Genomic DNA, 14,919 nt, shown 5'->3' on the forward strand with positions numbered 1-14,919 from the left:
TGTGCCAGCTTTGCTCCGTAGCTCATGGTGCACTTCAGTTCTGTCACCCTGCTCTGTGAAATCGATACTCCTCCTCCTTATCATGGGGGGTAAATTACATGCTCTGATGTTCCACAATTGTGAGAGCCCATCAAAACTTAAAGGACAGATGAGCCAATGAAGCGGAACTCAGCCTCCTTGACAGGAGACATGTTCACAGCCTCCTCTCTGAATTGATTGGAACACACTGAGTGACAAGCATCAGGAACCTCCTGCAGGTAGCTTAAGCTTAGACAAAGGATTTATTCAAAAGATACTGGGGCTTCTTGTGGAATACGAGATCAGAAATGGGTGTCAGGAATTCCCCAGAATCAGAAGCCCTTCCTCTGCTTTTCTCTCCTCACTGTACATTTGCTTCATTCTTCTCTCCTGCTAGAGCCGGGCTCCTTTTGCTTCTCAGTCCTGTGGCGGAACATGGCTGCAGGTGCTAGAGGTCAGACCCCTGGCTCTGCGATGCACAGAAAAGGAACTGAATTGGTCCAGCTTAGTTTAGCTCTGACCCCCTGGGTCAATCACTATGGTCTGGGTAATGTCCACATGGGGGTCAGGGAATGAATGAACCATGGGGTGTCAAAGCAAGAAGGAACCCTGGAGAGCACCTAGCTGGAATTTCTCCTTTAACAAATGGCACATGTGATGGGGGCAATAAATAACCCAGAGAGTCACGTGCGAGCTAGCGAGCCAGGAGCAAGGCTCGCTCCATGCCTGGAGGCCTTAGCAGTTCCTCAACTCAACTGGACCCAGGGGGAAAGGGGCTCAGAGTGGCTGGTGCCCTTTCCCAGACACCTGGTGCCACTTGGCCCAGTCTCACTTCTTGCTTTGTGCATCAAAGAGCGTGACTGCATCTCACACAGCTATTTCTCTCTCCTCAGATGCATTCCTTACGCCTACTCAGCCAGAATCAGCCATCTCAGATCTTTCTGAGCATGAGTGACAACTTCAGGCCTGTGCAGCCACTCAACAACCGCTGCATCCGCACCAACATCAACTTCAGTTTACAGGGGAAGGACTGTCCTAACAACCGGGCCCAGAAGCTTCAGTATAGAGGTGGGTACGGTGGCTCAGACAGCAGAGGAGGACCCAGGCCAGAGCCCCATGTCCCTCTTAGACCTGTTCTTAAAAGCCTGACACTGTCTCCCATTGTAGAAATCATGACTGTGGATGACAAGGGGACCCCCTCCCAATATTTGCATGATGATTTTCTTTTGGGAAAGCCTATGTATTGTGACTAGATGGTGATAAATATTTGATATATATGATGCATATCTACACGTGTATTTAAGTTTGATGTCACATGTATCAAACCTTTATACCCCCTCTGGTTCAGGCCAGACATACCTTTTTATTGCCATTTTAAACAAGAACCCAGAAAGGCTGATTTCCCCCAAGGTTATATGTTAGAACAGGACAATAAGAAGCAGTAAGGCCTTTGGTTATGCATACCCCAAAGTTGAACAATGTTCTGGATGCCAGGCCATCCGGTCCAATGAGGTAATATGTGTGAACATATCTTTGTCCAATACTCTGACCCTAGAATGGTTATGATTCCTACTGCAGGGTACGTTTAAGATGACTTCTGCCTCCTGAAACCCCGGCCCACCCTCAGCCCTCTCTCCTTCCTTCTGCACATGGACTGAATATCTGGTGGTCATTTTGCAGACTCTCAGTGTGGAAAGGGAGGTGGAGGTGCAATAATGTCTTAGATATGTCCTGGCCTGGGAGTCAGGACACTGAGGTCCAGGCCTTGTTCTAACAAGCTACAAATACCCAACCAGCTCCTTTACCCCTCTAGACCGGGACTCTTTCTGACAGTCCCTATCCCCATTTACTTCCTTGCTTGCTGTGAGGGACCAACAAGAGCCTGGGTGGGGAGGCCTTTTGTAGCAATAGCACACTCTCCAAATACAGGCCTGTGGTTCTCATCAGGCAGGTATTGAAGCAGCTGCCCCTGCTGCCCGTGGCTCCCCACATGCCCTTCCTTCTCTCTTCTTTCAGACACGCTGACAGACTGCCTAAACCATAGATTTTTCTGCTCCCTTCAAGCCAGAATGGCTAGACAAATAACTGCCCAACTCATTCACTGCCCCTCCCCTCTATTCAGCATCTATTCATGGTGTGCCTACTATGTGCCAGACACTTAGGCAGACTATGGCAACACAGCAGTGGTGAAAACAGGTGTGACCCTAACCGTACAGAGCTATCGTCTACACCAGAAATCAGCACAACTTTTCCATAAAGGGGCAGTGAGCAGATATTTTAAGCTTGTGGGTCACACATGCCTCACTCTAATGTAGTGTGACATCAACCACAGACAAGAACCAGATGCAGGGGTGTGGATTACCATAAATAAAGCTTCACTTACAATAAACAATACAATATTTCAATAAAACTTGATTCCCCAAAACAGGTCCGGGTCTGAAGTTTGCCCATCCCTGGTCAAGACCAGTGCCCTTCTCTAGAACTTTCTGCAATGATGGAAATGATCTATTCCATATGAGGCTGTCGAACAGTTGATAGGTGGCTAGTAACTAAACTTTGCATTTTAACTCATTTGGATTTCAGTGGCCACACGTGGCTAGCAGCCACCATATTGAACAGCACCTGTCTAGAGGGTCGTGGGGAAGGGAGTAGCTGGCATTTACAAAATAGCCCCTTCTCCTTTGGAGTCAGGCTCCATTAATGTGCAAATTAATTCAGTTATGCCTTGTTTTGTGTTGTGTATGTATGTGTGTATGTGTGGTTTGTTTCTTTCTCTCTCTCTCTTTTCAGTAAACGAATGGCTTCTCAAGTAGGAAAACTAAGCCAAGAAGAATCCCACCTCAGTGAAACGCTACGACTGTGAATTGGCGTAACCCAGAATGTCCCCCTTCTTTTTTCCTTCCCCCAAGCCTCATTCACTCTTTGGATTGGCCCCTTCTTCATGAATATGGTCTGCAAAAACCATGGCAGAGGAACGCATCTCTTACACACACCCCTACACGCACGCGCGCGCACACACACACACACACACACACACACACAAGTGCTCATACATACACATACACACACACACACACACACACACACACACTCATATAATGAGTAATGAGGAGTCATTTTCAGAAACAAAAGCCTCCTTCCTAAGAGGTCTTAGAAGAAAATAACCAGTTAACCCGATTACAATTTTGATACCATTTTCCTGAATTGATACATCTACCCAACGAGACTTTTCAGCCTTTGTACATACAAGATTCTTCCAGAAGAGACAGAGAGGAGAAAACAGCTCTGAACACATCAACTGGACATTGCTTCTAGTCCTCTCCAACAGTGTCCTAGGATCCTCTGAGGATGCTGGTGACAGTGAATCAGGACAAAGCTGAGCAAGGACACTTTATTTCTAGATAACGATTCTTCTGTTTACTCAACTATTTAAAAAAAAAAGAAATTTAAAAAAGGACAGACACTGAAGAGCTACACACTGTATGTATGTATGTATGTATATATATATATATATATATATATATATATATATATATATATATATCACTGCAGACTATAAAGAAATGGAATTATTTCCCCTCTTTGTCACATATCTGTAGTAGGATTTGCCAAGATCAGAACTGATCCATTTGCTGTTTCTTGTTTTCCAAAGGTCATACATTGTGTTTGGTTATTGTTAACAGCTCAATAAATGTGTTGAACGAGTTAATTTCACTTTTTTTTTTCTGGCTCGGGTCTGTTCTCCTTCCCGGCAGGCTGAGCCCTGGCTCCCCGCAGCTGCATACTTTGGTTTCCCTTCTCCTTCATCTACATGTCCGTTCATCTGCAGCCAGTTTTACTGGGTTTGTGGCAATCAGGAATGCATTTGCTAAGCAAGTATAACTTTAACTCCACTCCATGTCGCCATCCTTCATACAAGGTGAGCTTCAGCCTGACGTTGCAGGCGACCGATTTCTCGCGTTTCCAAAAACTGCCATCCCCTCCCCTGTGATGCTCCCGTGAAGGAATGCACTTTGCCTTGTAAATTCCCGGGAAACGGGTGTCTTTCTCTCCAGGTGCAGCCGGATCTCACAAAGTACAAATGAATGCCTTTCTTTTCTTGTTTATAAATGGTCACTCACTGTGTTTGGTTACTGTCATAAAAAAAATCAATAAATGTGTTTAACAAGTTACCCAGTACCTATGTCTGAGTTTATTGAGAAGGAGGATGCATCCTGCGGAAGTCTCTGAGTCCTGCTGGGTCCACAAGCAATCGCATGCAGCCGGCAGGGCAGCCAGAGATGCCAGAAGAGTCTGTCTGGCCATTCCCAGAGCCAGGTAATTAATACCCTGTTGAGAAAACACATAGGCTTAGCTGCTGGAAGGGAAGGCCTGGATGTTCGTTCAGTGGCCAAATTAAAAATAACTTTCATGTCTCCTTCCCATCACAATCACCAGAAGGAGAGAAAGCAAAGGCACGTGGCGTCTGTATGAATGGAAAATTCACAAGCATATCAAGTGACAAGGCATATTGACAATGACAATTTCCAACAGTCTGCTTTTTTTCCATATTTGAAATCCTACACTTGACTGAATTTTCACGTTCACTTTTTGGCATCACTATTACGTGACAGCCTCGGCCAGGATGGCACGGAGGCCTGTTTCTAAGCAATTGTATCTTTCCAGAAAACCAAACACTTACACAGGTTCAGGGCGAACAGGTGATAGTCTTTCTTGGTGCGCTTTGCTGCTTCCTTTCTGGGTCCAGCATCTTCCTTAGTTTGCAATAGCAGGCAGCGTAATGGCAGAAGAATATGAATAGTGGATCGACTTTACCCTGCCACCTGTCTCCTGTGTGACGCTAGGCAGTTTGTTTTACATCTCTGATCTGTACATTAGGAATACCAATAACTGCCTCCATGAGTTATGAGGCCTAACTACTATACAGCTACTTAAAACAATTAGCACACCACCTGCACTGTCGTCTGAATGGTCTCTAGGGAGGGAGCACCTGTCTAGCCTATCTACTAGAGGTTCACCTGAATCATATCGTGCCTCTCTTTACAGGAAGGGGTTAGCATTAATCACCATGGGAACACCAGATTAATATCAAATAACAGCAGCCAATAACCCAGCAAACAGGACAAAAGGTACATGCCTGAGGTGTGCTGAGGGAGGAACACAGACACAAGTGACAAAAGCAGGCAGGGCCTGGGATCCTAGGCCCTGTTCTGTCCCAGCATCCTCTGTGACTTGGAGCAAGTCAACCCTGTTCCCTGAGACTGGGTTATTTTCTATAAACAATTTGAAAAAGATGACCTCCCGCAGCCTTTCCATGCATCACACCCCGCCTGTGTCTCCTTTAGCTCTTCAATCCAAGAGGAATCAAGGAACACCCAGGTACTCACCCCTCCCACCCCAGGGACCCTGAGCACCTTGACCAACCAGAACTCAAGGCAAAACTAGCCTCCGCCTCTCACCCTCTGGGCCAACCCTAAGTGCCCCTTCTCCACACTCACTGGGATTCACGGGCACCAGGTCCTCAAACCATGTGGGAGCAGTAAAGATTAGCTGAATGAGTACGTCTCTACAAAAAATAAAATAATAAAAAAATAAGAGATGTTTTCAAACTACCAAAAATCCCCTGGAACTTGGCCTGGTGAAAACATGGAAAATACAACTCCACAAATGCACTCAGGGGGCCCAGGAAGAGGTGACAGCCGTGCCCCATTGCTCTGCAGCCTGTGCCACCTGCTGACTCTGCTATTCAAAGCCTCAGACCAACATGGGCATCCCTTCCATCCCGGAGAGGGCATCTACCACCTAGGGATAAACACTAGGCCTCAGTTCCCTTCTCTAGGACATGGGAAAGGAGAGAAATGTGTACCCAAGAGAGTTCTGGGCAAATGGGGAGAAAAAGAGAAAACATGGTGTGGACATCCATTGGCCCATCGAGAGGACACAGTCTATGGTTTCCAAGGCCATTGGTGGCCATCTTGTTCCCATCTCCCTGGGTACCAGTTTGGTTGCCATGTGACTAGGATAACCCCAACTCACTGCCCTAGAGGTGTTGGGAAGGTGGTGCAGAACAACCCCAGCCTGACATGGAACCCGGGCAGGAGAGCAGGGATCCACAAGGCCACACCACCCACGTGAGGCTGGAGTCTGATGGAACACGTGGTTGACATATGCCAACACCCCCAGGGTGGACCCTTTCTGCTGGACCCCAGAGCACTTGCAGTACATGAGAGTACCCAGATTTCCTGTTTCAGAAAGCCTAAGAGTAGGACTTTCAGGAGCAAAAACTCCCTTTAACACATTGAGCAACTAGCAGATTGAACCTAAGGAAAGACCTGCCAAGACCCCAGCTGAGGAAACACACTGGTAAAATCCAGCGTGGGTTGCACATTTCCTGCGACACAGGCCGTGAGCTAAGCAATTTGCAATACCATCTCATTTCACCCATCCAATGACCCAAAACACACTCACCACTGCTGTCCTTATGCTATAAATGCAGAAACTGGACTTTTTAAAGAATAAGTGACAGGTGCAGGGTTATGTAGCTATATGTGGTAAAGCAAGACTCATCTCTTCCAAGCCAGTGATCCTCAAAGTGTGACCCCCAACCATCAGCATCACTTGGGGACCAGTCAAAAATGCCAGTTCTTCGACTCCACTGCAGAACTATTGATGTTCTGGGGTAAGACCCAGTCATCTGTGTTTAAACAACAACCCCCAAGGTGATTCTGATGCACACTCAAGTGTGAGAATCACTGTAAGCGAAATGTCTATTCTCACTACTTCCTCCTCTATAGGTTCCCAAACTTTGCCACACATTAGAATCTCCTCCAAGTGATTCATAATTATAACATAATATCCTCCAAGTCCATCCATGTTATAGCAAATGCTAGGATTCCCCTCTTTTTTCAAAACTAAATAACATTCCATTGCTCGTATATGCCACATTTTCTTTATCCATTCATCTGTCAATGGAAATGTAGATTTTTCCCATGTTTTTGCTATTGAAAATAACATAGCATGAACACAGGTGTGCAAATAGCTCTTCCAAATCCTGATTTCAATTCATTTGAAATCAGGAGATACCAGAATCATTTTCAGGTTTTTTTGTTTTGTTTTGTTTTGTTTTTGTAGAACCTCCTTACTGTTTTCCATATGCTAATTTACATTCCTGCCAATATTGTACAAAGGTTCCCTTTTTTCCAACTCCTTGCCAAGGTTTGTTTTCTTTTCTTGATAACAGCCATCCCAACAGATAGTGAGGTGATTGTCTCCATGGTTTTGGTTCACATTTCCCCATCAGTGATATTGAACAACTTCTCACATGATTGTTGGTCATTTGATGTGGTCTTTGGAGAAATAACTATTCAGGTCTTTTACCCATGTTTTAATCTGATTTTTGCCATTGAGTTGTAATGACATAAACCAGACACAACAAATACTACACGATTCCATTTGTATTAGAAATCGAAAGTAGTCATACTCATAAAAGCAGAATGGAGGTTTCTAGGAGTCCTGTGAAAGGGAAGCAGGGCGGGTGCTGGTCAAAAGGTAGTTAAGTTTCAGTTATAGAAGACGACTAAGCCCTTCAGATCTACAGTAGAGCACATTACCTGTAGTTAACGACACACGCTATTCTTTACTGAAAATTTGAATACCTCAAAATAAGAGGGTAGACCTTATGTTAAATGTTCTTATCACCAGAAAAGAGGGAGGGGGAAATTTGGGGGGTTAAATTCATGCCATTATTTATGGTTATGGTTGCAAAGGTGTATATCTATCTTCAGTCATTAAGATGTCTAAGTTAAATATTACAGCTTTCTTGCATGTCAATCATACCTCAGTAAAGTCACAATGTCTGGATTACAGCCAGACTTCAGTGTTTCTTAGGGACCTGCAGATGATTCCAACAAGCAGCAAAATGTGGGCCCACTCCTCTGTCTAAGGACCTACTCAGAGGACGGCTCCCTGGGAGTGTGTTCTTGGAAGCCTAGAAGACAGCATTATCTAATGAGCATTCCCTTTTCAGAATCACATCCTGCTCCCTATGCAGATTAACTATTTTGGATGGTTTCAGAATGTTCCCCCAGCCTCCTCCTCCAAATCTTCAATTAACATATGCAGACTTTGAATAAAAAAAAACCTCTCTCTTTTAAAATAAAAGATGCATTCGTGTTTGAATAATGGCTCCACACCAGCCTTCTAAAACCCACAGCAGGTCATCTCTCCTAATCACTCAGATTGCAAAGTCTCCAAGACCTCATCAGACCATTAGGAGAAACAAAAACAAGATGTGTGTCAAGAGTTTGGAAAGATGGAAAGAGAGGTCCATAATTAAAAGTCATAGGCATAAGTTATGGCCCTGCCAGTTCTGACTTCATGATGTCTTTTCCATGCAGTGCCCACTCCCTCTAACTCTGCAGCCCTGTGACAGGTCCAGCCCTTATCATCTCAGGCCTCGACTATATCAACACCCACTCAACAGGTTCTCCTGCCTCCCATCTCCACATAAGTGAAAGAATCTGAACTAAGGGCACAAAAATACCCACGCTCTGCTCTCAAATAGAGAGAACCTGAGTCCTCCCTAAAAAGAGGTTGTAGGAAGTTTAGGCTGGGCCAGGGACTGGTTAAAGGGAAACCTGAGACATTTTTTAGGGGCAAGACCAAAGGGCAAAGCTCAGCAGAAAACCCAAAGGAGAAGAAGCATTCCAAATTGACTTGGTAGAGAAACAGATTCCAGGGACAAGGCACACGTCAAGAAAACAGAGCAGACCTGGAGTGGAAGTAGGAATCAGAACCCAGGGGACTTGTTAAGCTGCTTTTATATATATATATATATATATATATATATATATATATATACATATATATATATATATATATATATATATATATATATAATTGTGTCATTGGACACAATATCTTTATTTCTTTATTTATTTATTTTTATGTGGTGCTAAGGATCGAACCCAGGGCCTTGCATGTGCTAGGCGAGCACTCCACTGCTGAGCCACAATCCCAGCCCCTTTAAGCTGCTTTTTATGTAGCATCTGAGGCCTTGGACATGGCCCCAGGTGGAGAGAAGGAGTGTCATATCCCGACCCAGATGTGGCCAGGCACCCCCATACCCCCACTGTGATAAACCATCAGAGATCATCTCCCAAGACTCACATTCTCAATAGTCCCCAGGAGTTTTCAGACTAAAGGATCTGATTCTTTACCTTCCTTCATGGGTTCTCAGCAGAGGTCCAGAAATGCTTGTCTCCACCCTGGTGCAGGTTGCAGATGAGCCACTCAGACTCTTTGCTGTTATTATACTCGAATTTTCCAGTCCCCTGTCATCACTCAGCTTGGATTACTCTTTCAGGTGCAGGTTAAGTCCAGCTCACATCTTTAAAGAGTTCCTGCTCAAATGCCACCTCAGATATCCTTGATCCCTCCAAGGTGTGCTTAGGAGAATTCTTCCATCCTCTCAGCTCACACAGCCCAATAATCGTGTGTCTAACACTGACTTCATTTGGTGCATAATATATAAATGACTTCACATGGTTCTTTATTCTCTTTTCTGTGCATGCCAATTTGAAGCTCCCCAAAGGTGAAGATGATCTCTCCATTCTACTTTGTTATTTCTCCCCACTATGCACAGATAGAGAAAGAAACCATATTGCAATGCCTTGCAACTAGTAGATACTTAAAAAAAAAAAAAGTTGCAAAGTTGATATACAGAATTTTCCTATGGGAAGGAGAATAGCATTTGATTCCTTGCCCCCTTTCCATTCCAAATTGAGCTCCTTCTATGTACCAAGTATGTAATAAGCTCAGTGCTGGCTTCTTTGACATATATTATAAATATGTTATTTTATTTGGTACATCTAGCAGTTCTGCCAAATAGTTCTTGGTCTTATTTTGTAGAGGTTAACAATAAGAGAGCTAAAGATATACAACCAGGACCACACAGCTGGTGAGTTTTGGAACCAGAAAGTTGTAGCAAAGTCTAGATGACCAGTGGACTTCTTCCTGATGCTAGAAAGTTCTTACAACTCATGCTTCTGACCGAGGCCAGAGTGGAAGGGTGCTTCCCTTTAAGACTGTAATCATTTAGTTTTAATCTTTATTATGAACTTGCTAGGTCTGAATGCTTATATCCCCCCTAAACCTCAAGATGATGGTATTGGGAAGTTTAAATTACAATTATTTTTGAAACTCAGATAAGCAAGTTGGCTGAGTATGACTGTATAGTCTCCACACCACACAAAAGGGCCCAACTGAGAGGAAGACTGAGGACCCCTTTTTGCAGACTTTTGGGAGGTGGGTCACAGAGGTGGAGCCCTCATGAATGGGATCCATGCCCTGATAAAACAAGCCAGAAGAGAGATCTCTTGCCCTTTCCATCACGTAAGCACACAGCAAGGAAGCATCGTCTATAAGCCAGAAAGTGGTCCCTTACTAGATGTAGAATCTGCCTTGATCTTGGACTCCCCAGTCTCCAGAACTGTAAGAAATAAAAGTCCATTGTTTACAAAGCATCCAATTTGCAGTATTTTGTTATAACAACATGAACCAAGCAACGCTCAAGGCACAGGAACTTTGCCAATGGTTCACAGCCCCAGAACAATTAAATCAGAGTCTCTGATTATGAGTCCAGACCTTCAGTAGACTTTTTTAAAGCCACAGATGATCCCTCTCTGCCATCTGTAATATTGGCTGCCCATCAGAATCAACTGAGATGCGTATGAAGGGCCCTAGCTACCACTGGCAGTTCTGAAAGTTCTCCAGGTAAGTCTGACATCAGCCAAGGCAGAAACCCACTGTCGAATGCCAAGGTATTTTCAAAACAGTTCCAAATATTTATAGGCTGCCTGAATCTTGAAGAGATTCTCAAATAGAATGATAGAATGGAGAGTCGAGAAAAGAACACTTCCTTTAGGGCTCAGGGTGCTAGGTGCTGACACAAGAACCCACTGGAACATGCTGGCAGGATTCTGGAACTGAGGGGGACACAACCCTTCCACCCTAGGCCTCTTCATTTCAGGGCCCAGAGCCAGTAGGAATTCCAAGAATGATCAATGGTTAACTTTAGGAAAGCGTCCAGAGAATCAAAGAGAGCCAAGCTGTCCCTGGGTCCAAACGTGTCCGCCCAATTGAGTGGCAGCTTTACCCCATCACTAGACAATGAGATGAGATGCTTCCACCTCCTGGGTTTAAGGGCCCTCACAAGTAAAATGGGTAAAATCACTTCTCTTCTCAAATCCTAACAGGTTCAGAAAACAAAACCAGCTGAGAGGTGAGAAAAATCTTGGGGAAAGCGCGAAACCAACATCAGGCGGTGCTAACAGGTAGGACGCAAATGTTTCCATCTCAGTGAACGAAGATGCCTTGCTGGAAACTGTGCACAACTGGGGACCCTGGGGGACCCCGATTCCACAGCCATTGAGTGAGGGCCTACTATGTGCCAGGCACAAGTCCTCCTTAGAGGATTTAGTATAGAAGGGAAGATGCAATCCTAATATGGACCTTTGGATTCACCTGCCTGCTACAGATTTCAGAGATGAAAACCTGAGCTACATCTGACGAAATTCTTTTGAGAGTTGGGAACTGTGGTTGGAAGGGAAAGACCACCTAGGGAATTGTAGAGGGGAGAAATTAATTCCAATGGAGGCTTCTGGGGAAAAAAAAAAGACTCCCCCGAGAAATTCATTTGCACTGATAAAGCTCAAAGCATGAAGGGGTGAATAAGGAAGGAGCCTGCATTTCAAAGAGGAAACAGCCTGAAGAACAGCCATGGGGTCAGGGTGGCCAAGGCCACCTATGCTGTCCATGGACTTTTCCCTGCAAGAGTTTGGCTGGGTCCCTTCAGAGCCAAGAGATGACACATCCTTCCTCCAATTCACTTCGTTTGCTGCACCCTGAAGATTGCACATGGCCCTGGACCAGACACAATGGTAAGAACCGAAGGCTAAATCATGGTTCCTGCCCCCAAGGAGCTTAAAATCCATTTGAAGGAGACAATTAAGGAATGTGAGACTCTTGCAATCTCTGTGACTTTAAGTCACAAATAATTATTTTTGAAGTTTTCAGATAAGCAAGTTGGCTGACTTTGATTGTATAGTCTGCACACTGCACGAAGGGGCCCACCTGAGAGAAAGACTGAGGGTATTTTTTTGCAATTGATTAGCCTACAGGGAATGAAGCCTTCTTGTAATTCACACAAAGATACTGCTTGTGCTTGCTGCTATCCAGAGAGCAGCAACTTTAAGAATGATAGGAAATTCAGAAATGAAGAACAAGGTCTTGATTGAAAAGCTCAGTGGGAAGCTTTAGTGAAGGAAGAGGGATTTGAATAAAGCCATCCAGGTGGCAGGATTGGAATAGGTAGGGAGGCAGATGCTATTCCAGACAAGCAGAAGAACTAAGTCTACAACCAGCCCAGCAGGTGCTCGGGGCATAATGAGAATTCCTTGGTTTAGTACAGACCTGATGAAAGAGAACTAACACACGAAATCTCCTGGATTCCATAACAGGAGGCCAGAGTGGGTGGCAGTGTGCAAACCAGAGAGGTGACAGCATGCAAAGCATAAGAAGCAGGTGCTCCTGGGTCTGACCAGCACCATGGAATTAGAACTCTGCAATTCACATGCTGATGACACTTGACAGTGCTCTTATGCCTCTGAGTCCAAGATTCCTCATTTAGTTTAAAAAAAAAAAAAAAGAGAGAAAACTCCCTCACCCTTTTTGCAGGGAGACACTCAGAAATAAAATAGGGAGAGAACTATTTACTATGTGGGGTTTAGAGGAGTTGCCTTAGTATGAGACAACGGAAACTGATGTAAGTCTTGAGCAGGAATATGATACAGCCAATAGGATTGGAGAGTATACCTGGGTCATCGATCCAAGGGGTCTGTCACGGGGAGGAAGAAGACAGCTTTAGATCCTTACTGGTCAGGTGGGAAGAAACTCAAAAACAAAATCTTCTAAAGTTAGTTGGTGTCTGATCCTCCTCCAGACTTCCAAGACTCCTGGTGTTAAAGGGTCAACCCAGTTGTTCGACCACCTTGCCTGAGAAGAAATGTCAGACACCAGCTGCTCCAGGGAATAAATGAGAAATCCTAAAGCAAATGAATTCAAAAGGAGATTCCAGGAAGTTCCAGAAGGAGAAGATGTGGTTGCTGATATCCATTAAACACAGACAATGTACTTGACAGGAACTGATTCCTTTAATCATCACAATGATGGGGGGAAGGGAGGGGCAGAGAAGTTAATGCTACATTCAGCTAGTAAGTAGCCAAAAAGAGAGCCTGGCACCAGAGCCTCCCTGCCTTACCACTGCCATGGCGCCTTTCAGAAAATATGCTGATTAAAAAAAAAAAAAGCACAGCATCGATGAATGAAAATAAGTAAGCAGTATATATGTGAACAGAATTGAAAACAGGTGCTCAAATACAGGTGCACGCATGCTCCTAGCAGCGCTACTCACAACAGCAAGAAGGTGGGAACAGGCTGAACACCCACCAAGGGATGAATGGATAAACTGGGGCATATACACTCAATGGTCTATTGTCCATCGATAAAAAGGAAACAACTGTGGATATATGCTACAACCTGGGTGGACCTCAAACACATCACGCTCAGTGAAAGAACCTGCACAAAAAGCCACAAGTGATAGGATTCAGTTTATATGAAGTAGGTAAATACTAAAAGAACACAGATGGGGGTCACCAGAAGTTGGGAAGAAAGGGGAACGGGAGCAATTGCTTAACAGGTGCAGACTTTTCTTTTCCATGATAATGTTTTGGGACTAGACAGAGACAGAGGCTGGACCACACTGTGAACATACTACATGTCCCTGAATTGCTCACTTCAATAGGGTTGACTTCGCCTTATGAGAATTTCACCTCAACTCGAAAGGTCAAGATAGGACACAGGGATGAAAGGCCACTGCTTGAGAGACAAGGAAATTACAGGGAGGCACAGAATATAAGGGTTTGAATTTGCTTTTTCTTTGCTTTATACAAAAGACTTGACAAGAATGATGTAAAGGAGGAAAAGTTTATCTTGGCTCAATGTTTCAGAGGTTCAGTCCTTGATCAGCAGATTTCATAACTCTGGGCCTGAAGTAAGGCAGAACATCATGGCGGAAGGATGTGGTGGAGCCAAGCAGCTCAGACATGGCAACCAGAGAGGAGAAGGACAGTGCTCTGCTCACCAGGGACAAAATATGAACCCCAAAGTCATGTCCCCAGTTGCCTATTGTCTCCAGCCACACCCCACCTGGCTACAGTTCCCATCCAGTTGATCCATATCGAGCAATTAACCCACAGATTAGGTTACGACTGTCATAACCTAATCATTTCACCTCTGAACCTTCTTGCATTGTTTCACACACATGAGCTTTTGGGGGACTCTTCCTATCTAAACCATAACAACATATAACCAGCCTTTGACCTATAGAAAAAAGGCTTGCTTAAATTTGTCTGGCATCCCACTTGATTAAGAGGGAAAATATAGTGAATCGTCAGGTCTGCTGGTCATCGAATACCTCTCACATTGCAGGCCATATGTTATGCACTTACTGGTATAATTCATCCAACATTCCAACAGTATTATGTGATTAAAAATAAATACTTGCTATTCCCAAACACAGGGAACCAAACAGAGGTTCAGAGTGTTAAAGTAACTTGCCCAAAGCCTACTTTTCCTAAGTGGCAGAACTAGGATTCATTCAGACCCAGGTCTCTTGAACTGTTCAACACTACACCTTGTATCCTCATCCCTCTGTCTCCAAATGTCAGAGTCCCTTCTCACACCAGGGTTACTCTGGGACTGGGAGATCACCACCCTACACATCCATTTTTTAAAATCTTTTGGACAAAGAGAAGTGAACTCATTCTCCCCTCAGCAGCTTGT

The 14,919-nt window shown here is 44.5% G+C and overlaps 1 protein-coding gene across 1 annotated transcript in view; it reads left to right on the plus strand.

Moving 5' to 3' along the window:
- CA10 (carbonic anhydrase 10) overlaps positions 1 to 3,004 on the plus strand; it is a 490,427-nt gene extending 487,423 nt beyond the window's left edge. The window contains exons 8-9 of the mRNA XM_081270629.1: positions 912 to 1,086; positions 2,809 to 3,004. Of these exons, the coding sequence (XP_081126755.1) occupies positions 912 to 1,086; positions 2,809 to 2,831 (198 nt within the window). The 3' untranslated portion in view covers positions 2,832 to 3,004. The remainder of the gene's footprint in view (positions 1 to 911; positions 1,087 to 2,808) is intronic.
- Positions 3,005 to 14,919: the final 11,915 nt, after the last annotated feature.

The sequence above is a fragment of the Spermophilus citellus genome (assembly GCF_964194105.1).
Source record: "Spermophilus citellus genome assembly, chromosome: 17".
Taxonomy (NCBI): Eukaryota; Metazoa; Chordata; class Mammalia; order Rodentia; family Sciuridae; genus Spermophilus; species Spermophilus citellus.